This window comes from Lytechinus variegatus, chromosome 2, assembly GCF_018143015.1.
Source record: "Lytechinus variegatus isolate NC3 chromosome 2, Lvar_3.0, whole genome shotgun sequence".
Lineage (NCBI taxonomy): Eukaryota > Metazoa > Echinodermata > Echinoidea > Temnopleuroida > Toxopneustidae > Lytechinus > Lytechinus variegatus.
The window spans coordinates 22,327,417-22,355,392 of NC_054741.1; the positions used below are offsets into that span (position 1 = coordinate 22,327,417).

Consider the following 27,976-nt stretch of genomic DNA (forward strand, 5'->3'; position numbering starts at 1 on the left):
TGATAGAAAATTACGCCAATGCATGAAGTTGAAAAAAAAAATCTGAAATCTACCAACTTTGTGCACTCTCACTTATAAAACATGTATTTAAAAGATATTCATTTTTAGCACTTTTCAGTACAGTAATTGAAGATAAAATTCAGATTTTTCTCTAGCACACATTCAAATGAAATAGATTTAAGAGTTGCACAATATATTTTAATCATTGAGATCGAAAATCAAATGTAGAAAACAAGGTATTTATCTTTTCTTGTTATGGCCAACTCATAAATTTTATCAATTGGAAACCTTGTAATATGGTCTATGATATTGGTATAATTCAGTTGGCGTCTTTCCCGGGGGGGCATTCAGTATATAATGCATAGTGGGTATGTGCCGCAGAGGGGACCCCCATTTTCACACTCAAATTTCCGTTCCAAGGCATAGCATTTTTGCCTTGAGAAAAAGAACAAAGAAAGCCGCTCCAAGGCATAGCATTTTCTTCTTATCGAGAAAAAGAAGAGAGAAATCCGCTCCAAAGCTTCGCATATTTTTCGTTACGCCGCTCCGATAGCATTGAATGAGCCGCAATTTTGGTGAAAAGCGGCCGCAGAGCTCCCGCGGCGGAGGCCGCGCTAACTGCATCATGCACACATGACCGTTCCATAGGGATGCATACGCACTCACACGCTGGTGATCCGTTCCAAGGACCCCCGTTTTCACAAACATTTGTCGTTCAGAAGCCCGTTCCGAGGACCCTCCTTTTTACAATAAGCCCGCTCCAAGGCCCCCGTTTTTTGTCTCGCCCGCGGCACACCCCCACCACTTTTTTGGTCGAGTGCCCCCCCCCCCCCGGGCGTCTGTCTAGCTTTTTAAATGTGGACACAATAAAATGATATTCTAAGGTCTGTTTTTTTAATTTCAGATGGCAGCATGGAGTAGGAACCCTTTCCCTTGGGTAGCTGGCGGTGACTCTGTCAGGTCCAGTATTGTAGAGATTCAGCTGATGGGGGATCATGTACTAGACTGTAAGTTATTAATAACGTTGCAGTCATGCCAACCAAACTGACTCCAGGCACTCTGATGAGGATTTACATTCAGAATTATGGAAGTGGATTGTATTAGGGAACACTTCATGAATTCAGTCAGAGCAAACCCAATGTTTTCTTAAAATTCATCAAACTAACACCATTATACACAAACACCTGCTAAAAGTAAACATGGAAATTTTTTGCCGAGATGAATTTTCTATTATTACAATATATGCTTCTCATCTACGCATGTGAAATATTTGGGTTACTTGAAAATCGTATTGTATTAATGAGCGTGTGTTTTCTATGGGAAAAGTTGGGAAATTTACAAAACCACTAATCAGTTATGTTGATTGTATATTGTTTGGAGAAAATTAGTAGTTTGAAAATGTGTTATTGGCCTTTTTTTATCATTTCTCTATTCTAATTCCCGTTGGGAGAATTTACAAAGTGTATTGAAATAGATGCAGTAATTTCGTTACTAATTGAAACTTCTATAATTACAGCAACTATCTATTCATTTCAATCAACTACAGTCCATGAATTGACTGCGGATATCGATATCCAAATACCAATGAGAGACACTCTTTTGACCAATCCCATTGCGGTGCACCTTACGAAGAATGCCTCGGCTTCAGTTATTATTGACCACTCGTCCTTGCCTGAGGAGGGCGCCCTTTACCTTACAATCTTGGCTGAGACTGAGCCCTTGGTGGTCCTGTCTGTCTGTACAGCTATTAACAATACTCAGGAGCCAAGCTGTCTTGGAAGTCATCTAATTTTGAGTGTTGATAATACACCAGTTGATAGTCCTGCTAATTACACATGGAATATCCCCTTAAATGATTTGAGTGGTGGGTATCTGTAATGATATACTTCTCTTAAAGTGGTGATGTGGATCCTCTTTGGCTGAAATCTTCCATGTGACCAGTGGCAGACACAGAGGGTGGTTACAGGGGTTCAACCCCCCCCCCTTAAATTTTTTTGATACCCAAACCCCCCCCCCTAAAAAAATTGTGAGGACCTTTTTTGAGGTACGAAACAACATAAAATTAGTGGTGGTGTTTTTTTTGGGGGGGTTACTTGACTAATTATTATTATTTTTTGAGGGGGGGGTAGGAAATGACCTAAAAACTTTTGGTTGTCAACATTTCATTCAGCTTGACCCCCCTTAAAAAAATCCTGCGTACACTTCTGCATGTGACCAGTCATTTATTTTAATCCAATAGGAAAATTTTCTAATGAGTGGTACCAATGAATAGTCTCATTGACCTTGATGGTTTTGAAATAAGGATAGTTCATCAAATAACAAGGAGCCACATCATTATCTTGCAAAACATACAATGAAAATAATAATAATACACTTCATTTGCTCAAACATTAGAATAATTGCACACACACACTTTTGAAAACTCCCAAAGCAGAACTGTTCCAAATGTCTCCTGTCCTCATGCATGTAATTTGTACATATACCCTAAATGAAGTGTATTATTTTTATATCATTCCACATAATTATGACTATTAACAAATCAACACATTAATTTTATTGAATTACTGCTTTCCTCTGGACAGTGTTCGAGTGGATGCTTTTCTATTCAATGTAAAGTTTCCTCATCATGAATTAACAATTGTACTACAAGTAGTCAATCAGTTTGGATTCTTATCCGTTATCACTAAAACTGATAATAGCAATTAAACTTTACTGCACTTTAAAAGAAGGAAAAATCAATAAAATAATAAACAAATAATCAATTGCCTCAGAAAATTTGAATCACGGTTCATTTTATGATGATAGTGAATGAAATTAAAATGAAATAACAGGTAGTACTTACAGTATATATAAATGATTTATATCATTTTTGTTTGCAATACCAATATTATTTCTAATGGTGATAATAAATGAATTAAAAATCATTAATAGGAAATAAGTATTCATGAATTATATACACCATTAATTGAGGAAGTTTTTGTCTAGAAGACAAGCCTGCATCATCAAAAAGATTTTAAGAAATAACTTCTATGCTCATCTTCATTTTTTTCCGTCTGTGTTTGATGCAGCCTCAAATGGGATCATGTTAAGGTTGCATGATGGCAAAGATCAGCCCGAGTATGAAGATGACAACATCACACTCTCTGTTTTCATGCACACCTTACAGTGTATTTTTTGGCATGAAGACCGAGAAGGATGGGACAGCGAAGGATGCAAGGTATGGGATCTTCATGGGTGTAGTGTATTTGAAATCTAGTTGGTAACACCCCATCTCATTAAACTCCCAAAACAAATATTATAATCAGATCTACTTTTTAGTAACAATTTAATTGAAAGCAGGTTTGTGATATATTTTCTTGACCAGTGTTAACAAGATTTTTTAAATGGAACCAATTGATGTATACCATTAACATTATGAATTACATTCTAAGCTTGAAATCAGTTTGCCATTACCTTTTCTTTTTCTTCAAAATTTCGTACACCTTCTTTCTAATAGGTACATTATTGACTATCTTGTTCATCATATGCTATCAATATTTTAATTGCTCAGAATGTAATGTTAATTCTTAGTAATTCTATGCCAGTCATAGTAATAATCTATGTACTTATTTATATGATAATTTGTGATTGATTGGACGATATAAACCTCTACAATGAATGATCTAGGATTGATGTTTGTATATGCTATGTAACTACAAGAATATTTATTAGGAGGCTTCACTCAACAAGCTCTGCTTTTTAGCAGCTTCCTCCATTTCCAACCTTTTGGTACAGGGATACTTGAAATATATATTTTGTTATTTATTTGTCACAATGTACAAAACTGTAATGGGCGATTCCACACTAGAACCTCAAAAATATCATAAATTTCAACATGCTTTCAATAAGTCATAAGTAGTGTAATATGTTACTATGATACCTAAATTTTATGAAAATTATGAGTTTTAACCAAAAGTGAAGACAGATATAGTTTTAATTGGGGGAAACAATGGAATTTTAAATTTTCAATAATTTTGCTAATTGAATAGTCAAGTACAAACACCGCCTGAAACAATTATTTGCAAAGCACGAGAAGATTGAAAATATTGCAGGTCAATAGAATAATATATCATTGAATATTCCAAATAATATCTACAACATTTTCATGATCCATAATAGGGGCAGCCCTGATTTTTCAGAACCTATATTTGGCAATGTCCCTTACGACACATGACAATGCAAAAGTTTTTCCTACAATTTTATTTTTGATGATGCAATTTCATAAAATCAGTTTCTCTTTCTTTGACTCATGGGTGATCGATTTATCCCATAAGGATCTAATTAATGCCCTTCATTTTTCAATTATTGTCCTATTAAAATTTGTCCCGTACGACACACAATATAATAATGCATTTAATTGCAGGATTTGGATTCAGAAACCATAAATAGTAGGCATATTTAATTTCATTTAATTGATTTAACATAAAGTGAACTGAAAAAGTACTTTGTTTATCTCCATAGAACATGAAATAGGTGATTCTAAACATTTCAATTGATTTCATGTAGGCTTATTCTTTTGTGAATCCCTTTAGCTAAACTTGTGATTTTCACTGATCAGAGCAGGTTAATTTTTTTTCATTGAGCATGAAAAGAAAACCTTTATAATTATTTCAACCTAGCCTGGAAAATGACTTCCTCTTGCATTCTAATCTGGAATTATTATAAGATGTAAAAAAAAATATATATCAATCATCATGATCATCTATTTGGACTTCCCTTGATGATCACTATTTTTTATATACAGTATTGAAACTTTACTTTTTTCAAGTTAAAAAAAAATGTGGAAAATAAGACAAACCATATGGTTTCATGAAATGCAGATGGGTTTGAAAAAGTAGAACCGCATTTCTTTAGAAAAAAAAATATTTTGTGGAATTACAAGTGACAGTTGTGACATATATCATGTAGATATACATTTTATATAAAAAAATTATAACATTTTAGCCCCGTAATTTACACAAAGTTTCATTCATTCATTGTTTGAATAGTGTTTGGAAATCATCAATTAATTCACTAAAATATAACTTCACACAAAACCTCAAGTTTTTCAGCTCGTACAAAATGCTGTGAACACTTGTACATTTCCCATCATGAAAAAATTATAACATATTGCTCCCGATTGTATATATTGAGGTTACTTAATTATATTGTCCTGAATGACTACTTATTAAAAGATTTTTCATAAAAAGGAAGAATTTAGGGGCAATGCTCCTTCTGATTGATAAAAAGTTCATTTTTTTTATTCAGGCTGCCCAGCACAACACGCAAGTGCCCCGTACAACACAGAAGTGTCCCGTACAACACATTATTTTGTTTATGATATATTGACTGAAATATTCAGCTAATAGCGGTTTCTAACGTAATGAATATCTTAGTTTGATAGGATTATCATTATCATCAGCCAAATAATGTGATTGAAGAAGTCAAAGAGACATAAAGTAAGAAAGTTTGGCTTCAATTTAGAGATGTCCCGTACGACACATTTTGAATGTCCCGTACGCCACAATGTTCTCGAAAATTATAACCTGCTTTATTTATTCATGAATGTTTATTTTGCTTTCTTTTATAGATGTGTTTGTTCTTGGGTAATTGAATGTCAATTTGAGTTCAGTTTCTATGAAATTTATCTGCTCAACTCAAAGATTTTTGAGTACAAACTTGAGGTTTCTAAAAGAGCCACTTTTTCTGCGTCCGTACGACACATTACTATTTAAAATCTGTATTATACAGGATGGGAATTCAAGTCATGTTAAGTATTGGTTTTTCTAACACTCTGGTAGTACTTGATGATTATCTATAGTTACTGGAATATGTTTAGTTTTTTCTTGTAAAAAAACTGTCAAATATTCTCTAAATGTCCCGTACGACACGTATGGAATCACCCTAATTGTTGAAAATGGAAATGAAATGTTATTAACTATACAATGGGCCTGGTCATTTCCGTTCCTGCTGATAGTCAAGTGTTATTTTGCTTTTTATCATTCATTCTTTACAGGTCGGTCCTCTCTCTAATCCTTCCTCAACCCACTGCCAATGCAATCATCTGACTTTCTTGGGAGTCTCTGTTCTTGTCCCACCGAGCCAAGTCACTATTTTCAACGATCCCATGCCTGTTGAAAGCAGTCACAGTCATCATCATGACGACGAACATCCTGGCTTGCACTTCTTCCTTTGGGTCGTAATAGGCTATTTTTCATACTGCTTACTAATTTTGATATGTATGGGATGTTTGATTGGGATAAAAATTTTCATTGATAGGTAGCATTGTAGCAAATTTGGTGACTATAACATTGATTACAAGAAATAGCAGCTTTGCCCCATTTTTATGCATCAATCAGGCACGGATTGTGAAGCTCACAATCAATTTTATAGTGATCAGAAATGGTAAGTCAAATCATCCCATTGATATATGAATCTATTTGAACTATTAACCTCTCAAAAATTTGTTATATTAATATGAATCCATGTTTGATGATCTCATGAGTTGTCTGCAGAACTAAAGACAAAACTTATTTTGTGCAAACATTTAAAGTGACTTTTTATGGGTAAACATTTTCTTGTGTGTGTAAGAGGGCAATAACAAACAGGAGTATTTGTCTCTGATAGTTTTGGCTGCATTATATCCTATTGAATTTGTACACAAAATATTGTTGAGCATAGTAATACCACATCTGAGCATTTTTTTAAGGATTTTCCCATTTCATAAGATCATATATCTATTTTTGTAGACATTTCATTACATTAGCTTATTACAACAAGGAAGTGTTTAAAGATATAAACATATAGTACTTTCTGAGTTTCATTTGATGCATTCATGTAAAAGTAATAATGATGATAATAACAGTAATATAATATTTATGATAATGTTAATTATAAAGTCAATGTAAATAATAACTATAATAATATCATTAATGGTAATGTAATAATGAGAATAATAACAGTATTAATAGTAATATATTTATAATGTTTGTTATTTTATAAAATTAATGATGAAATTATTAATGGTAATAATAATGATAATCTTAATGATAAAGATAATGATGATAATGTTAATGATAACAAATTAATTCCCTATAGTGTTAATATCTACATAAAGTATTGAACTCAAGAGTAGCTTTTTATGAGATTAGAATAATAGCATAATTTATTATAGCATGGATGAAGGAAAGGTGTATTTTTCTAGTATTACTTTATAAAATAAAATTGTTTTCTACATAATGGTAAATTGAATAAAACCAAAATACAGAAAATGATAACTTGGGGAAATTAAAGGGAAAATTGAGATGCTTATAAAAATATTGTGCTTTTAAAGATGTGATGTCTATGCTCATCAAATTTTCAATTCATATGCTCATGAATTAGTCAACCCATGCATGATGTATTATGATATAAAGCTAAAATTGCTATTACATTTACTGTCATATGTAGAATGAGTATTGAGTGTTTGCTACAGAATTTGATTCTTCCTGCATTATTAACGTAAAATACTGTAAACATAATCGGTAGTATTCTTAAACCTAGGTTTATCCCTAGTCTAAACTAGAATTTTAAACCACACCTCTATGGAATGTTGGGCTTCATAATAGGCCTACATCTCTTATATTGATGGCAATTATAATGTACCCAAAAAATAATCAAAATTCATTCTACTTTGGTATGTTCATTTTCTTCCAATTTTTCGAATCATTGAATTATTTTTGACAACTTTTTGCAGCAGGATAAGAATAATTTTTGAATTGGTGAATGAGTTAAGCCAGGTTTAACTAAACCAGGCAATCAGAATCCCACCCAGTGTATTGTGCAAATATAGTATATATATACATACATATACAAGAGTTTTTTTAATCCTCATTCTCATGAATATGCAAATTGTTAGTGTTTTGATTTTCCAGTGATAGAATTAGTAGAATATTCAGCATACAATGTAGTGTGGTGTATGTTAGGATTATATTTATCTTCCCATTCTCTAATACCAGGGTCTGCTAAATAATAGATACATATACATTCAATTTCCAGTTTTGCTGCATGATAGATGTTTGAGGAGGATGGACAGTAATATACTCATACTGAAATCAAAATTGACCCTTTTCTGTGTCATTCTTTCCAAAGTATTGTTTGCTGCAAATGACTTGAGATTTATGGCTGTTTATTTTATCATACATGGCCAAAATTATTCAGGGTTAAGTTTACTAAGTTCAGGCTTTTATAAGTTAACACAAATAAATGTGAATGTACATTATATGCTTTCAAAAAGTTTGTCTATATAAGTATGATGCATGTGTTTAAACATCTTTGTAATTTCCTCTCTAATCAAGCATAATAGTGTCTATATATGGATTACTTTCTAAAATGAAAGTAACTCAACTGTCATGATGAATTTGCAAAGTGAAAACATAAGAACAATATTTAAGTGTAAATTGTGTCATTTTATGTGAAATATTAAACCATGCAGTCATAATTGTATGGAATGATATACCATAGGTTGATCAACTCAATCACAGGTTGAACAACTCTGGGACAAATCCACCTCCAATCTATGAAATCTAATTAAGTTTGTCTTGAATTTACTGTAATGTTGATTGATGGGTTGAACATCATTAATGTTTTGTTTCAAAAGATGGATTCTAATGCAATTGTTGAATAATTGTGTTTTTTAAATATTAATTGTAAATCCCACATGTGTCTCTTTTATATTTTCCTATTTATGACATCATTAGTTCGGATCAATTCTTATATAGACAAGAGGTATTCTAAAATGAATATTTTTATGCTGTACAACATAACATGATTCACCACCTTATTTAAAGCCTGTGTATAGCTTTGGTAAAGGGTCAATAATGTGATTGATAATCGAATATCATCTAATATGACAGTCTTGCTGAAGCGTAGAGACCGTTAGATATTTTTCCAACTGCACTTCTCTGAGAAAATTTCAAATATTCAAATTTTGGATATAGCGCCCTCTCTCGGCGATGCTTGTTTTAAATTTAAAAAATGGGCATTCAAGCACTTATCTTATAAATTTAGTGATTAGATATCCAAAAGTTACAGACAAATCGGGTGACCCGATCAAGTTAAATTTCCATGTAAAATCGCAAAATTTATCCTGTAAAACACATTTTCATTTCATATCCTCCACATCATAACTGTTATAGGGCATATCCATTCATATTAGCTATCAATGAATTGGAATAGTGATAGGTGCATTTGGTGGATTTACGAAAACTATACACAAGCTTTAAGGTAGTTTTTGGTGGTGATAAAGTATCATTGTATTAATGACAACTTAATATTTGCAATATCTTATTTCATTCATACCTTCCATTCCGACATGTTATTTGGTTAACTTTGTTGAAGAAAATGTGAATAAAGACAAACTATATGAAACAAATTGTGTCAAAGTTATGATTTGATATTCTTGTGAACATATGCATGTTTTGTCATGAAATTTTTAAAAATATGAAAAATAGTGATATTAACTCAAGCCCAGGTGGATGTTTCATAAAGTAGTTTGTATGTTGACTGGTAAATTGTGGTAAATGGTATGCACCAATATGTTCATTGGAGATGGCATGCAAGAAAGGTTCACCAGTTCTTAAATTCGCTCTTAAGAACAGCTGTATGAAATCCCCCCCCCTCCCGAAGATGTTTGATTTATAATTAAAGCAACCTTTTGCCTACACTTCCTAAGTGCTATGTGTGCATACTCTTTATATTTGTGCTCAAGTTACTTCCTTCTACAGACTTAAACATGTAGGAAAAATATGATTCTGATCATTAAAAGGGGACTTGATTCAAGTATATATTGATGGTTAATTGATAGAATAACTTAAACAACCATTGCAGCTAGGGATGTGTTTTATGAAACAGTTTGTAAGTTATGTTCCTTTTTAAAAACTACGACTGGAACATGTTCTTATGCCAGCTACATATAATGGGCAATAGCACATGAAAGGGTAACACTAGTCTTATAAAACAGCCCCAGAGCACTCTCATCAAAATCACATGAAAAAATAATAATGTTACGGCATTTTTTGCATTATTTTGGCACAACAAATTATATGCAAGCTGCCATGAATTCAATGACTGAATTCTCCTTTCTTAAATCCACCAGGAATTTGATTTAATAAATGTTTTTAGATTTATTTAAAAAATATGCTATTATACTGTTACCCCTTTTATTCTGGCAAAAAAACACAACTACTATAATATATTACTTCGATTCTGCTGCTGCTGCTACTATTACTTCAATAATATTGTTCCTGCTAAAGGGTTGAAGAATTTGCAATATATTTTTTTTTCTTTTTTTTTTGCATGGGGGGGGGGATTAACCGGAGGTACTCTGGGTCTGAAAGTAATTATGTCTATACAGAAAAAAAATAATTGTGCGAAATGGTGAAAGTTTCATTCAAAATCTGATTACAAATAACAGGGTTATAAAGTTAAGCAATTTCTTGTGAATAGTTTTATGAAAATCATGAATATTCATTACCTAGGCTCATGAGTACAAACACCTATATATATGATAAGTTTACTTCTACTAATCGCTGTCCTGTGTATATTGTGTGTGTGTATGTATGACATTTTCCCACTGTCTGTTTTCTTATGTTTTACATGAATTATGTATGTATATCACCCTTATAATAAAAATAAGACTTCAAGTTCTATCAGTTGTCAATCTAATATTTTTCATTCTTGGGGATGAATTTGAATAATCATAATTTCATACAAAATAAATGCAAAAGAACAAGTGGGGGATATGACATCAATTTGCTAATTAAATATTTATGAACACATGCATAGATATAGAAATACTGATCAGTTTGGATCATTTTTTAGTGTTTTGTTTGACTGATAGCTGTTTGAACCATATTATTTTCAGCCTGGAATACCCCTTTAATTAACATTCCTTAACTTCAATTTGACGATCGAGGGGGGGGGTTAATCACTGCATGTGATGGGCATAAATACTTAGATCTAAGGTACATCGCTGCATGCAAAGCTCTAGACAGCTGGAAACCGTCTGTTTCGAGGAGTTTTTAAACTTTCTTTTAATTTATCCTCTGTATTTGGTGAGTGGAGCCATACCAAAGGAGTTCAGCGGAACAAGTACCGGTATTAACAGAAACCGAAGGTTTTGGTCTGGCTGACGAAACTCTCGATCGTGCATGCATCGATCTCGCTGTAACCGCGGTCGTAGCGGAGTTCTCGAGGTTAGTGGTAACAAATTGCCCCGATTGACAGGTAATTTTCTCTTGCTGTATTATTTCAAGTAGAGAAAGGATACCTTGTTATATAAAGTAAAGTGTTTGATATTGATTGTTTGTTCAAGCTACGGTAGCATAAACAGCAGTCTCGATCTGGCAATAGAATTCTACTAGTTTCAGTCCCACCCGTTATGCTTCGTGCTGCATGCTGTACATTTTATTTGCCTGGCAATTGCTGTGCTGTGTCAACCTATTTAACTTAGGACCACTCATTCAATGAACAAGGTTATGATATAACCTTGTTCTCAGTTATATCTCCATGTGTGGCAAAATAAGGGTGGCAATGTTTGGCTTATTTTCTCTTTCTTTGGGGCAAATGCTTGATTTTTTTTACACTGACAGTTTCCATTACACTAAGTTATTATAATCATACAACTTTGCTCTGATTTAAATTTGATTCTTTTAATAATTTTTTTCTTAATTAAAAATAGAGATCAAAAAATGAAAATTTTCTTGCCATATTACTTTCCACCAATAGAGGGCGTACACAAAAATATGCCCAAAGTTCAAGTTTTTGAGCGCTCTCGTGAATACAAAAATTATTCCCAAGTTACTAATGAAAAATAAATTGCAACTGTATGGAAATTAGTAATTTTGGTCACAAAAGTGATATTTCAATTATTTTTAAAGTATGTGCTCTGTGGCAGAGTCTGTGCACATTGACATACCATAGTCCTACCTGTAGATTCCCCACAAGGCCACAGGCAGGCATAGGCGGATCCAGGGGGGGGGCCCGGGCCCCCCCTATTGGCGGAGCAAAAAAAAGGGGAAAAGAAAGGAAAAAAGAAAAAGGGAAAAGAGAGGAGAAAAGAAGGAAGGCAAGCATAAGAGGAGGAAGATGAGTGAATAAGATAAGGGGAAGACTTTGAAATTAATTTTTGTTTAATCTTTCATGTCGGGATATAAAATTTTCGCTCGCGCTTTGCGCTCGCATTGCCTTTTAGGTGATATCTTGCTCAATATGGACCTTAAAATATCAAATTCTGAAGTCAATATACAAAACATATTTCAGCTGGGAAATTGAACTTTCATTATTTTGTTTTATTTACAAATTGATTTTTTAAAAGTGTAAAAAATTCTGTTTTATGGTCTGAATATTACCAATTTATGCTTGCGCTGCGCGCTCACAAAATTTGATTTGTCAGTTACCTATTTAATATTTTCCTGTATTCCATGAAGTTCTCAAAATATCCCTATTTAGGTCAGATTGTCAAAAAGTATCAGCTAGCGCTGCACGCTTGCACTTTGATTAGTGAGTTATGTATATCTCAATATTCTAAAACAAACTACTTAAAATCACCATTTGATGACAATCATAAATTTCTGCTCGCGATTTGCGCTCGCATTGATAGATTTTAAACTCATGCATCTTATGCATAATTACAAAAGTGCTTTAAATGTCCAGTTTTCAGGCCATAATATTAATAGATTTTGCGCTCTCATGCTTAGGAAGAGAAATAGGAAGATAGTCATCATTTTCTTATGATGACATAATGTCCTTATAGAATATCCCGGTCCTATGTCAAAACTCAAAGCAACAATAATTGAAAATATCAGCTCTGTTTTAACTGTTATCCTTTTTCACCTCACAATTTTTCCACAAAGTGCTTGCAATACAGAGCTTAAAGTGACCCCTTTTCAGATCTGAATATCATATATTTTTAGCTCGCGCTTTGCGCTCGCTTTATTGATTTTCATGGTAAAAAAAGGTATTTAGAGTACCCAAATTCTAGGTCGAATATCTCAAACACACGTTTATTCAGATACGCAGCTTGTTCTCCAAATAAATATCCAGTTTCAGATAACAATATAAAAAATTGTCTGCTCGCGCTTTGTGCTCGCATTATTAATGTGTGAAAATTTCCAATAGCTTAACCTTTTCATGATTTACAAAACATGAATAGAGTGTCCAGAATTTTTCCGCTCGTGCTTTGCGCTCGCATCAATAATGTTCAGTTTTTGTCTTATCCTTTCCACGATTACAAAAAGTGCTTAAAATTTCCATTATTCAGGTAGAAGTGTCAAAAATTTTCAGCTCGCGCTTCGCGCTCGCAATATTTGAATGTTGAAATAAAATGTAATGTCTTCATGGCTAAGTTCAAGCAGTCCATAACAAATACGTTTTCGATCAGCTCAAAACGTATATAAAAATTTTCCGCTCGCGCTCTGCGCTCGCATTATTAATGTTAGGAAGATCCCCACTTCCTCATCCTTTTCATGATTTACAAAACTTGAATAGAGTGTCTCGTTCAGTAGGTCTAAATCACGAAATTTTTTGCTCACGCTTCGCGCTCGCACCAATCGTTTAGTTATATACCTATTATGTTAAGTTACAAAAGTGCTTAGAATTTCCATTCCTTAGGTAAACATGTCAAAAAATTTCAGCTCGCGCTTCGCGCTCGCATTATTTGGTTTTTAAAAATATGTAACATCTTCATGGCTAACTGCAAGCAAGTCCTTAACAGTACCTTTTCCATCAGTTCATTTCTGCTCGCGCTTCACGTTCGTAATAATTATTCACTTGCATACTTATCTTTTTTCAGGATTGCCCAGAATGTTCAAAACTTTTAGAAAAAAGTACATAAGATTCCCCCCGAGCTTCGCGCTCGCATTATATAAATAATGATTATGGTATTATATATTTATGTTTATTCATAAGAATAAAGCAAAGAAGTGACTAATAGGACTACCCCTTTAAAGAAACCCAAAATCCCGGCAGATATCATATTCGAGTGGCCGATCGGGGAAAATATGGCTGAAAAAAAATTCCGGGCCCCCCCCTATTGGCGAAGGCTGGATCCGCCCCTGGGCAGGGTGGTAGCAGTGAACAAGTGCTTAGGACCACTCTTAGTACCAATCACTCATTCAATGAACAAGGTTATGGTACCAATGTCAATGAGGTCCACCCATTACATGTATGGATCTCATAGTCATAGGCGACAATACCACATATACCGGTTTATGTTTCCCTGCACTCAAGTATGTAGTAAGATTATCACTAAATCTAATGACTAAATCAGAGACAGAGTTGTGTGCAGGTCTGTTCCTTTTATTATGACAATGTTTGTGACTTGTGTCAGCATTGGAGTATACTCATTTTTTTTTTAATTCATCTTTATTAACTTAAAATGTAATGAAATAAGGGAAACTTACATTTGAGACTATTCTTCGATTGCTGTCAGCGCAGGAGTACTAGTAGTACAGCTGAGCGTACAAACGTGCCAGCTAATCCGCTGGCGCATCCTTACGTTCAGCTGTAGCTGACGGCGATTGAAGAAGAACCTGGCTGATCCTGATAGATTGTTTTTCATAAAACTTCGCTATTTTCGAGCATATTTTTCAGAAAGGTGGTAAACTGATTGTATTTAATATAAATTTATCTTTATAATTTCTTCAATTTTCCCCTCTAATGAAGGAGGGTGCAATATCGCACCCTTTTCTCCATAGACTCTGTAGGCCTGCATGTAGTTAAAGCGTCAGCGGAGCTCCACCACTATGAAGTATGAACCCAATGGCCGTCATTGGGCTATTGACGGAGTCTCAGCAGAGCAAATGTGTGACAGAAATAGACCTATTTATCAGTCTACTTTAACGGTAAACATTGATTTTTTTTTAAATCATTCAACAAGTACAAAATGTCAATGTAAAAATGTGTAACATTCTCTTATAGAATTCCATCTTGTTTTGCTCTCAATTTTAGTACACTGTTTGGAAGTGGCCCATGAAGTTTGAGCTATTTCAGCAAGATGTTTGATCAGTTCAAAGAGAAGATTCACTCTGTTCAGCTTGATTTAAATGCTGGGTAAGTGTTAATCAATTTCAATTTCTGAAAAATTTTGAAATTGTGAAGGTGTAATCCAGGTTGAAAATGTTCCTTTCAGCAGAGAAGGGTCAAACTAAACAAGTAAAACCACTGAAAAATTCATTGAAATCTGATAAGAAAAATAACTAAGTTATGGAATGCTAAAGCTGGTGATGATTATATACCCACATATGCAATATCATGCAGTCCTGTTTCTTTTTAAAGTTTGATTTCCAAAATTTTTATTTTTTCAATTTCACTTGGATAAAGGTATCTAACTTTTTAAGAAAGTAATTACAACACTGATGGTACTGCAACAATTCACATTGTGAAATATGCTCTGACACAATCTCTATGTGAGAACAATATTTTCTATTAATTTGAAAACAAAAATAATGAAGAAAACGTAACATTATAGTGAACAGAACATCTTTCAAGGTTCAAACCTCATCATCAGTCTGAAAATAAAAAACATAGTCAGTGGTATTTACACCCTTTGAATATCAGATAAATTCATTATATTTAATTGAATCATGCATGATTCACTTCATGAATTTTTATTTGTATATTTTTCAGATTGAAGTCACTGAGTGAGAAGGCCAGAGAAGTTGGACGATCAAAGAAGTGAGTTGCATTTATTCCAATTATTTTTTTATTTAATCCAATGGACACCATTCTATTTCAGTATAATGCACAAGTTCCTAGCTCAATTATTTTGGCAAAAGGGCTTGAATGGTAAAAAAATATGGGAACATGGAAACAAAAGCAAAATCTCTTTATAACATAATTCATTTTTCGATATATAAATTTGGGAACAGTCTTTGTCTCATAATAACATGTCGAACAAAGTATGAATATCTATTTTCAAATTGTTCAAGATGCCAATGTGTAAAATTGATTTTGATGTTGTGACTTAAATGCAAATTAATTAACAGATTAGAAGATCAATGATTTGGTATTAGAATGGGATTTTTTATATTTTCTGACAGTGCATTCAATTTTTTTGCTAAAAGTCATTGCCTATAAGAAATTTGATACTTAAACCTTTTCTGCGTTAAGAATGTCTTAAACCATAATTGTAACAGCTGTCAATCAAGATATTTTTCTCAAGTTTTACGGATCATTGAAACATCCTCTTGAATGTACATTTATTTGTGAGTATCCATAAATATATATTTACTTTCTTATTTTCCATTTTAGACTGCCTGGTGAATTGCATGTCCTTGACAGCAAAACAGCTGAGTAAGACCACTTATCATTTTATTGCAATCATTTTAGTCTTTTGCAGTGGTCTCTGAAAATATTGCTTTATAATTATATAAGGAGTGAGATGAATGGTCTGTTTAGAGCTTGTTTATTTATTTATTATTTGTTTGTTTATCTATTTATTTCCAAGCAAGATAATAACATAATGGCAAATGCAGTAGAAACATTACAAGGAAAATATAAATTGAGCACCAGCCAGTTCCTGGGCCTGGGAATCACCTAAAAGAACTTTCTATTGAGAGGTTCTCCACATTGGCTGGTGCCCACATAAAACAATGTAAAATAGAAATAACGTAAACATACATGTATAATCAAACTTCTGAATAAACTTGAATTTTCATAGGAAGAGAAGGAAAAAAAGGGTATTGAAAAAGAAAGATTGATAAAAAGGTCCATCACACCCTTTAAAGGCACTTGATAATCTGACTTGCTACAGTAACTATCATCTTGTTTTATTTAAAATGTGCAAGATTATGTGCATTGGCTCACTTTTATGCAACAATTTTCTCTGGTGAATACAATACCAGAAGTGCCATGAGACTGAATTTTAATAAGCTAAATTTTTAAACTAACCAGTAGAAAATACGCAAGTTCTGAAATGATGCTACTCCAAACGCACTAGCTCCTGTTCTGACCTTTATGAACTAAAGACAAGTGTAAAACCAAGATGATGTGATATTTGTTTGCTTATTGAAATGAATGAATAACAAAACAAATGGGAGGCAAATTAGCTGGTGTCTACATGACTTTTTTTAACAGACAAGGTGATATAATTAATATTCGATCAACATTCATTAAATTGGAGATGAGCTTGCGAGGAGTGGGATGTTAGCATGTAATAAACCAAAGAATTAAAGAAGTATAGTAGGTACATGTTAAAATGCTACTATTTTGACAAAGTCTAGATGTTTAAACAGGGAACTAATCCCCATTTTATTTCATTTCCCCCAGCCTTGCATCTCTTAAACCAGAATGTGTTGATGCTGGTGATGAAATCCTCAACAGGTAAATTGCAAGAGAAAATCAAAATAACATGTAATTTCAACAGTTGATCCTTTCATAAAGTAAATTTTAATTTACACTCCCCTTCAAGTGAGGAACTTTGTGGGTTTTCTAATATAATTTTCATTACAATTATTAAGGCTTGTCTTTGTTCAATAATAATGATATGCAACATTTATTTAGCACTTAATACAATGTTTAAATGATATTTTTTTAATGAATCAAACTAAAGAGAAATAATAATACAATACAGGAATTCATTTTATAAAGGACTTGCCTGTATCAAATTTTTTTTTATTGTAATTGTGAAAATGGTTCTGATAAAAGAATTGCTTTGAAAGTACTTATGTTTTCAATATTTTTCTAATTCTTAAGGTTTCAACAGATGTGGACTCAGCTACATGTCAATATTGAATTTTCTGCAGAAAAGGCTACGGTATGTTTAAGCTTTCTGATTATCACACATATATAAATCAAATGTAAACCTCTTTTGTGACTGAAATGATAGTTCATTTATAGTCATTCTGAATGAAAAAGGCATCACTTTTAATAAGTTTTTGATACATGTATTTGTATTGATATCTATTTCATGTTTTATCATTGGTGTTCTAATTTTTGTGTATACCACAGAAAAGTGACAAGGTTATCTTAGAGTTGGTAGAGCATCATGACAAACAGGTCCATGTCTGGAAACAGTTCCAGACTAGACTTCAAGAAGTACCAGGCATGGTGACGCAGATCCAAAATCTAGCAGTAACATTAGGTAGGTATTTATATTTTCAGCTCCAATTCATACCTGGGGAGCGTTTCGTCATCATTTTCTTTCGGCAAGTTGTCAGCTATGACAACTTTCTTTGATTATGATTGGCAGAGCACTGTTACTATGGTAACTGTCGGATAAAACAGTACTTGTTGGATAAAACGTCTGACAAGTCCTTTCATGAAAGGCTCCCCTGCTCTACCATAATTTTCTTTCCCATTTAGAGAGTGTATTTTGTTTATCAATTTATCGTTATGAGGGTCTTGTAAATTAAATTTTGTGAATGACATTAAGTACGGGGGAAAAAACAACTTAATAGGTGCCTCCTGATAATGATCCTCTCTCTCTTAAGCTAAGTTGCAATAGTGAACATTAAAGGTATTGTTTAACTTTGTGAGCAGCCGATTTAAAAAATTCTCAAAACAAGATGAAACATGTGTACAAGTGCATGTATTAGAACTAATAAACCCTGAAAACAACCATTATTGAGAATGAAAAGCTAAAACTACAAGGCAAACCCTGATTTTGTAAATAGGTGTCTTATAGACGCCTAAATAGTACACATAAGTGTATGGGATGAAATTAAGATCGTGTTTGCGGTCACTTTATATTTCAATTTTTGAAGCACTAAATAATTATTTTCGAACGCAATTTTTTCTGGGCTTCATTTTTATAACATATCACAGACACAGGTGACAAGTGTGACCTTCTAGCTCAGATTTTTTAAAAGTCAAACTAATGTTAACCAATCACTTTAAGAGTGTAGTTTGATAAATTGATGAAAATGAGAGATATTAACCCTATCGTGACCAAATTGCTTTTGGCATTCAAAATCACATTTTTTAAAAATAGATGGAGTTACAGCGAACCCTTTGAATTATATGTTCAAAGCTGCCAGCAAAAACTATAAGGTTTGTGGTGAGCTAAATCTTCATTGCAGAAGTGTAGTCAAAGGATTACTATTATAACCATCATCATTGTCATCATTATTACTACTATTTTTTGGGGGGTGCAGCTGTGAAAGAAGTTGTGCAAAATTGTCTGATATATGAACCAAATTTAATGATTGTGGAAAGATCACATTTTAAATCAGCTTTAATATGGGCAATAAAAAAAAATGATTTGAGAATCTGATTTAGCTCGTAGTCCCGAAATCATTTTCCAGTCATTTAAATAAATGCCAGTTGCGTTAACAATCTGAGATAAGTTAAACTGAATTCAATAGAACAACTACCAAAGTGTTTATATACATAAATTGAAAATATGTGCAAAAGATTCTGGTATAGATGTGTCACTGCTGAGAAGAGAAGCGTGGTCTTCTACCCTAATGTCAGGGTCTTTTTCCCAAGGCCTAGCAATAATATTACATGTGCTTAATATCTTTGTTGGTGATCTCCAGTGTAGTTACTTTTCAGCTTAGATTTCATCATTTCACAGAGTTAGGTTTATGTTAACAAACCAGATTGCCGTTTCATAAAGTTGTTTGTAAGTTAAAAGTGACTTTAAGAACGACTGGTGATCCTTTCTTACGCGCGAAATCATCGCCGATTCAATATACCACTTACCGCAAGAAGGGATCACCAGTCGCTCTTAACTTACAAACAGCTTTATGAAACACTCACCTGGAGGCCATTTCATAAAGCTGTTCGTAAGTTAAGAGTGACTTCAAGAATGACTGGTGATCCTGTCTTGCGGTAAATTATATTCACCATTAAATGTTCATTGGTGATTATTTACTTCGTAAGAAAGGATCACCAGTCAGTCTTAAAGTCACTCTTAACTTACGAACAGCTTTAATGAAACACCCACCAGATCTAGATCTCCCATGATGTGAGACTTCCCATGATATTAGGGCCCCGTCTTGAGTTATGATTGATCCGATCAACCCCAACTGTATGGAAATCCATCCATGCCAAATTTTTTTCCTACAGGAAATTTGCACAATATCATTCGTAAACAAAGAGAAGCACATTGAATTTTCACCCCCCCAAAAAAATGATGTATGAATATATAGCATATCTCGAAACATTTTGAACTAACATGCATTTTAGATGTTGACGTTGTTGGCTTTCCATAGTTGAGGTTGATGGGATCAGTTGCAACTATTTGTAAGATGGGGCCCAGGTTTTTTGCTGCAACTACATTTCTTTCCTTTAAAGTCATATACTGTATAACTTACAAACTGCTTTAAGATACGCCTTCCTGGATTATATATATATCACAATAATGATATCCCTCTACAGGTAAATTGGAAGCTAATTTTGAGGAAATAGAAAGCATGCTGGAGGGTCTTGAAGATACATGTGAGGAGGAGGAGTTGCTTGGCAACAAGAAGATACAACTGGCAGAATTCATGAAATACAAGGAGCAGAAATCGTAAGTAGGAAACATTCTCTCAGTTGGTTTATGAATAACAGTTGTGTAATCCCTTTAATATGATTTGATTTTTCTATCATAAACCATTCAAAACCATGATATCTAGGGCATTTGGAATAATGGCTTACACAGCTGAAGAATATCAACATGTACAAATTCTGTGAGGGAATCCATTATTGCATGAAATGTATCTAGTCCATGACATCAATAACAGATTCAATAACTTCTCTGTGGGTTTAGGTCACTAATGGATCCAGGAAAGAAATTTACCCACATTGTGCTGCACTCAGCCCAGGTGAGGTAAATGGGTACCAGCAGGAAGTAGTTCCTTAAAAGAGCTGTGAGCACCGGAATTGGTAGACTAGCTTAGCTTGGATAATATAGGAGTGCCTTGAGCACCTAACAAGGTGGATGGATATGTGCGCTATATCAATCCTTTATTTATTCAAACCATCCTTTGTAGTTGCAGCATTGTCACTAACAACAAAATTTCAAAAGAAAATAGCAATACCCTCATTTCTGCACAGTAATCACTGAGTAAAGTTGTTTCTATATTCATATTTTATGTTACAGAAAAGAGAGGTTACAGAGAAGAGGTTAGTTATATTCAGAAGTTTGTAAAAATTTCTGTGAGGAGTTTCTAATTTAATACAATTCTTTGATTGTTTGCCAATTATATTTAGTTTATGGAATATTTCAGTGCCTAATTCATGAAATTTGTGAAAAAGAAAGAATCTATGATTTTTGCATACTGCACTTTTTGCAAAGTGCACTGAATTCATGTGCCCTAAATTCACATGAAAGTTTAGCACCCTTTTTTGTAAGTGCACCTTTATCATCGGACCTTTCTCAATGACTTTGCTACATCAAGTGCAATTATACACTGAATCTGAATAGCTCATGGAAAACCTTTTTTTAATTTGGGCCCAAATGAAGAGATTTTATATAACATTATTCTTATTAACAATATTTCTATACCCAGTTTCTTGGAACTTGTAATAACGATGAACTTGTATTACAAATTTGCTTTCAGCCATCAAGTTTCCGGTTTCAATAGCTTATAACTGTATCTTGTGACTTGCCTCTGATAATAGCTTAATGAAATGGGGCCCAGGGTTCCCACTCTTCGTATTCTCATCTTTCTTAAACCTGACATATCACGATCCCTTCTGTAACCATGATGACAATTTGATTGTTTGGTCCCAAGGACCTTGTCCTGGGGGTTGTTTCACAAAGATTTAAGCATGACTTCAAGTCCCACGTAAATACCAACCCATACATGATATGCAAGGCACAATCTTATTCAGTGGTGGACCATGACACGGAGGAGACAATGATTGGAGGGGCACTGTATTGTTTGTGAACAATGCTTTGTCTCCTCCGGGTCACGATCCGCCACTGATCTTATTGATCAATACACAGTAGTGAGTGTCCTCTTCGCATGATCTGACCAATGCAGTCATGCCTTGTATACTACACACAACTAGATATTTAAGTGTAACTCTAAGTCATGCTTAAATCTTTGTGAATCTTTGTGAAACACCCCCCCCCCCCCCCAGAAATTCTACTGTCTATGATATGTAAATGTGCACTAAACACACCTTGTACTTGTCAGAACGTCTGCTGGATGAATACAACCAGAAGTTCCGTCGACTGGAAGACCGAGAAGATGCTAAGAAGAAGGAGAGACAGAAAGCCTTCCAAGAAGTCTTTGCTGCTGACATGGCCCATTACAAAACTCATGGAAAAATGTCAGGTAGTACCATCAAATCCACTTATTCAGAGTTCAGTTATCTATTCCATCATTGTTGTTGATTATATGTTTTTATATTGTATTAAAGAGAAATTCCAGTAGTTGCAGTAAACACTGATTTCATGAGAAAGTCTGTAAAACCAGGCTTGATTGTCAGAATATCATCGAGGATCTAGATCTGGTACAGTTACATAAACTGAACTTTGTGAAATCTTGAAATCTACGCTGAAAAACGTTCACACTGAAGATTACCAACACAGATATAGGCACACGTGGGACAGTGTATTATTATTGCTGGAATAAAGACCCGACGGAAGTGACCGAATCCGCGCTTATTTTGCTTATTTCTCAGCAATTACACAATTTCTTCCAGGATCCTTTGGCACATATTTTTATTCATACAAACAGACACTTGGGTGGTCATTATATCAGATTCTGTAAAAAGTCATTTTGAGATCGTTACCAAAACTGGAATTTATCTTTAATATTTATATCTAATCGTTTTTGAGGAGGTTGACAGAAAGAAGTGGTGTGAGAGTCAGTATTCGTAAGAGGGAAAGTACTGACTGAAATAAATGATAAATGATGATTCTACACTGGAAATGAATAAATCGACTTTAATTAAAAATAAGGACCACCTGTCTATGAATAAGAACCCCCCTCCCAATGTTTTGATTTTTTCATGTGATTGCATTTGAAAGAAGATCTGTCAATGGTCTTTAAAAAAGTCATAAGAGAACCCTCTTGCTGCCGAGACAGATTTGCAAAGATGCTATGTAAAAAAAACACAGCTATGTGTGATATATCCTGTGACTCCCCATGAGATCACAGGCATCTGGGGCCTGTCTTACAAAGAGTTCTGATTGATCCGATCAATCGCAACTTTGGAAAGCCAGCAAAGTCAACAAATGAAATGCATGCTTGTTCAAAAAATTTCTAGATATGAATGTATATCCAGAAAGTATATCTTGACAATTTTGTGTATTTTCCTTTGTTTACAAAGGACATTTTTCAAATTTCCTGTAGAAAAAATTATGACATCGATGGATTTCCATATAGTTACGATTGATTGGATCGATCGTAACTCTGCATAAGACAGGGCCCAGGAATGGATATATGCAAGGTTCATTATCAAATGTGTCACAAACTGTGTTGCCATTGTAACAGCATATCATGTGGCAATAAATCTGGGAAATGTTTGAAGCATACTACTGCAGAAAAAAATTCATTTCCTTGGTAGTAGTATTTCATGGCAATAAGGCAGTTGTCACAGTACGGGGGTAGTAATCGCCTTCAGCCACATTTCTATTTTCTGTATTCAATCCCCTACACAGCTCCAGTGACCCAATCCTCTCAGGAACTGGAGAACAGACTGGATGAATTTGAGATAACCGTCGATAGGGATGACCAACTAGCTCTGGACGACTTCCTGGGACCTGACGATGAGGACGAGGAAGTCAGTAGGAGCTCTAGCAGAAAAAGGGTACCAGTGACGAAGGATGATGAGAGTAATGATGGTGATGATGAGGATGAAGAGGAGGCTGCAGCTAAAGTGGAAGGCGTTGCCTCATTGGACAAGAGAGAAGAGAGGATAGGACAGAGTGGAGATGAGAAACTAACAGAGGAGTCCAAAGGAAGTGATTCTGTGAACTCAGAGGTCACAGAATCCAAAGATGAAGCCAATATAAGTGAAGAACAAACATGTATAGAGGATGGAGAAGAAGGTAAGCTTGGATGTATCTGTAATTAGTAATACTTGCAGGTATTGGATATTCAAAGTACACATAAGTTTGGTCCATTTTACCCGTAACCCGATCATCTAGCCCAGGGGGAGAGGGGGGTGTGGCTGGGTGCTTTTTTAGCTGCCCCTGGATATTGTTTGCGATAAATTTGTCGAGTCTGTTTGCAATCACATTATCAACAGCCAAGACTTCTTTTGTTAACAGATATGTATTTTTATGACAAATGATTTTGTATAATTCATATTAATTATATTTTGTGTTAAAAGTGTTTATATATTTGAGTAAATAAAAAATGTGTTTGACCTGACCTGGCTAGATCCACCACTGGTAGGGCATGTCAAACAACAACTGAAAATGTAAGAGCAGCATATTTCCACTATCCAACTATGATTTAAGACTTGCAGTGAATTTGGCATGACTGTATTTTATTATTGAGCAACATTCTTCTTTCCTCTTGATTCTTTGTAGACTCCACAGAAAACTCAGAGGACAAGCAACAACATCCAGAGAATGCCGCTACCAGAGACGGCCTCAAGGAGGAAGAAGAGGAGGAGGAAGAAGACGACGACTTTGGAACCCCCGATGAAGATGCAGAAGAATCAACATCAAAATCATAGCAGATCACTGGATTTTGCATGGATGATAGTCCCACCGCTCTGTGTTGAAGGCAGAGATTTGTCAGTTTCCAAGAGATTATTTTAGGATTTGCTGACTCTAAATTTGATGGAAAGCTCTTGAAAATCCTGTAATAGTGCTATACTACATCTCTGATACTCGGGTAAATTTGCAGTCCGAGTCTAAACATTATTTGGTAGTGAGACAGTGACTATGTGAGCCAATTTGTTGAATATAAAGGTTCATTAGTCATAACACAGATTTTACTGTGGGCGATGGGCAACCAAAGATACTTTTTAATATAACACTCATGAAAGGAGTTGTCTGACGTTTTATCTGACAAATCCTGTTTTATCTGACAGTTACCATAGTAACATTGCTTCTCAGCCAATAAGAATCAAGGAAAGTTGTCAGATATGGCAACTTGTTGGAGGAAACATTTAAAAAACACCCAGGTCTCACTAGTGTAAAATGCTAGGGTTCAAATTATTTCTTCCATATTTATGGAAAATAAAACATAAAATCTTAGAAATTAATTATTTTTGTAATTTTGCTATTCTTTCCATTTCCTGACTCATAATTCATTTTTTGCCAACTTTTTGTAGCAGGATAAGAATAATTTTTGATTGGTGAATGATTTGACAACTGGCATTCCGTAAAAGTTTGGTATGAATTAAGTTAACCCAGATTTAACTAAACCATGGCTATTAGAATACCACCCAGTAGGTTTTAAAACACCTGGTGTGAAGGTGATTGCTACTGTCAGGTCAAGGGCCCATAGCAGAAAGAGTTTGCATTTAAATTTTTAAAAAAGAACATGCACAAGTCCACAATATGTGTGTATCATTGGTTGAAAATGAAGTTGTGTTTGATTTTTTGAGTAGCATTTCATCGAAACTCTTTCTGCAACGGGCCCCTAAAAATAAACCTGATTATTTTCTGTTTTAATAGCTAAAGAAATTCCATATTTCTTGTCTTTGACATGTACTGTATATGATATTCTGATAGCCATGGTTTAGTTAAACCTGGGTTAACTTAGACCACACTTTTATGGAACGCTAGTTGTCAACTCATTCACCAATTAAACTTATGCTTATCCTGCTGCAAAATTTGTAAACAAATTTAATTCAGTCATAAAATGACATGAGTCATAAAATGACAATCGCCACAAATATTGAAGAAGTAATGTGAAGCCCAGTATTCTATAGAAGTGTGATTTAAAACTGTAGATTAGACGAGGGATAAAACCTAGGTTTAATTATCGGAATATCGCCCCCTGTGTTTAACTCCGCCTTGGGCAAAAAGAATGGAAAGCTGATAGCTAGAATCACCACACTGGTGTGTGAGAGCTATGACCAATTCTGATTATTTGTTAAAAGGAAACAAGAATTTTCTGTCTTCTGTGACCAGTGAAATTGAAATATATCATCAGAAGTTCATTCCAATTTGGTATTTTTTTAAAGTCATATTATATATAATCTTCTGTCATTGTAAATTGGAATTACTTTGAGGAAGTGTTTGATATCAATGCTGATGAGAATGTATTTGGATTTTTGGTGCTGCAATAATGACTATGCACCTCATTTAGTATCAGTAGTTTAAGTGTTAAATGTATTTGAGTGCAATCGTGAACTGAACTGTGACCAAACATGTATACTGCCCTATTTGACCAAAGGAAGCAAGAAATAATGTATTTCCTGTAATTAAAAAAATCCAAATGTGTTAGTCATTTTAAATGCATAAATGCCAATGGATCGGTGGTTTGACATGATGGTTAACCAACCATATCTCATAGCATATTGTGTTTTGTATGAAGTGGGAAAAAAATCAATATATTAGAATATGAAAACATCAAAATTCAAATTTGGTTTACATGTCACTTGCTTCCTTTTGTGTGTCAATGTAGGGCAATATAGATGAGAGCATTTGAAACCACATTGTTTATTATGATGACACAAAGTGTTCTTTTAAATGTCATTTGCTTTCTGCAAGATTGTTGTTAGTGTAATGTTTTGTCTGTGGCAGTATGCTTAGTGGTCAATTTACATTTGAGGAGGCGCAATAGCTCAGTCCGTTGAGTGGGTTTTTCGGATTCCGATGGTCCTTGTTTGATTCCCTCTTGACATGCTAGTGCCCTTTGGTAAGGCAATAGTCCTCATTACCAGGTCCCTCAGAGAGGACCTTAAGCTATTGGCTCTCTAGTTGCTTGCAGTCAGGATTTCTTAGCAATCAGGTAAAAAAATCAACATCATTTTACTTTTATTTTTGTAAACACATTTCTTTTGGAATGTTAAAGGCTTGCTGGGGAAGTTTCATTATATCAAAAATACAATCTATGGCTTTCACAGTAAATAAGATCGCTTTGATCAATCTGGGTCCCATTCCACAAAGGTTAACGATCAATCATACACTTGACTTTCACGATTGATTGTAGTCGATGGAATCAATCATAGAAAAATGTTATACGATAATTGAAAAGCTTTACTGGTTGAAAGCCATAAATTGTTTCAACATCATTTATTTGGATGAAATTAAACTTTGAGTGAATCTCTTTGCCTGATATTGTTTGACCGCCAGGTCATTGATATGAATATCATTTAATTCTGATTTCATTTTGATAGCGGTTTGGTAATAGCTTGGTCAATTTAATTTATGAATGATATTTCTAAAAATTTCTTATTTTTTGACAAATGCAATTGTAATTAAGCTTTCCCATTTCTTATTACATAGTAATTGTGAAATTTTGCACCTCTCCAAATCTCTGCTCCTGTGTATGTAATACAAACAGAGAAAAGAAAAAGAAATTCTTTGACAGTTGGTTGCCCATCACAATTGAACCTTTGATTAAAGGATTAGGGCTTTTCTGTTTTTTCTAAGCTACCTTTATTTTGAGTGTTTGGTACATATCAAGAAATAAATTCACTGATGGTATCACATCCATTTATTGGCAAGTGAACTAGGAGAGAAACAATTTTCTTGAAGATGAATGTTTATGTCTCGTTAACAAGTTGGAGACTAATTTTCCCTTTTCTAATGTTTTGTTTCTTTTTAATCTCCCCCAAAGATTTTTAAAATTGAGTTCATGTCTATTGCACTATCAACATGTATATATATTTGAAGTGATATGCAAATTCCCAATAACTGCTAAGAAAAAAAAACAGTGCACATCAACAAAGAATCATTTCATGAAGTTTTTTCCTTCAATAGGGGAGAAAATATGAATATAAAACTATATACATATACATAAAATAAGCACTTTAAGCCAGAGACCCCTTCAGTTGAAAGATAAAACCCCAAACACGGAAAAATTTGAATTGAATTCCAAGTTAATTTTGTGCAATGATTTTTTTTCAT

At 34.0% G+C, this 27,976-nt stretch overlaps 2 protein-coding genes across 2 annotated transcripts in view; both read left to right on the forward strand.

The window, feature by feature from the left end:
- Positions 1-6,885, forward strand: part of LOC121409691 (sperm receptor for egg jelly-like) — a 36,804-nt gene extending 29,919 nt beyond the window's left edge. The window contains exons 17-20 of the mRNA XM_041601599.1: positions 905-1,007; positions 1,547-1,864; positions 3,069-3,217; positions 6,035-6,885. Coding sequence (XP_041457533.1) covers positions 905-1,007; positions 1,547-1,864; positions 3,069-3,217; positions 6,035-6,301 — 837 coding nt within the window. The 3' untranslated portion in view covers positions 6,302-6,885. The remainder of the gene's footprint in view (positions 1-904; positions 1,008-1,546; positions 1,865-3,068; positions 3,218-6,034) is intronic.
- A 4,288-nt stretch (positions 6,886-11,173) lies between these two features.
- On the forward strand, positions 11,174-25,926 carry LOC121407580 (dysbindin-like). Its single transcript, XM_041598721.1, has 12 exons — positions 11,174-11,283; positions 15,007-15,108; positions 15,685-15,732; positions 16,309-16,350; positions 17,326-17,379; positions 17,752-17,812; positions 18,007-18,139; positions 20,380-20,512; positions 21,086-21,108; positions 22,128-22,268; positions 23,600-23,989; positions 24,476-25,926. The coding sequence occupies exons 2-12, from the start codon at positions 15,053-15,055 to the stop codon at positions 24,622-24,624; spliced, it is 1,230 nt and encodes a 409-aa protein (XP_041454655.1). The 5' UTR covers positions 11,174-11,283; positions 15,007-15,052; the 3' UTR covers positions 24,625-25,926.
- The last annotated feature ends 2,050 nt before the right edge of the window (positions 25,927-27,976 follow it).

Coding starts and splice junctions, on each gene's coding strand:
- LOC121407580 (XM_041598721.1), top strand. CDS start 15,053: ATGTTTGATCAGTTCAAAGAGAAGATTCACTCTGTTCAGCTTGATTTA. Junction 16,351..17,325: donor CTTGACAGCAAAACAGCTGA/GTAAGACCACTT, acceptor CATTTCCCCCAG/CCTTGCATCTCTTAAACCAG. Junction 21,109..22,127: donor AGAGAGGTTACAGAGAAGAG/GTTAGTTATATT, acceptor TGTACTTGTCAG/AACGTCTGCTGGATGAATAC.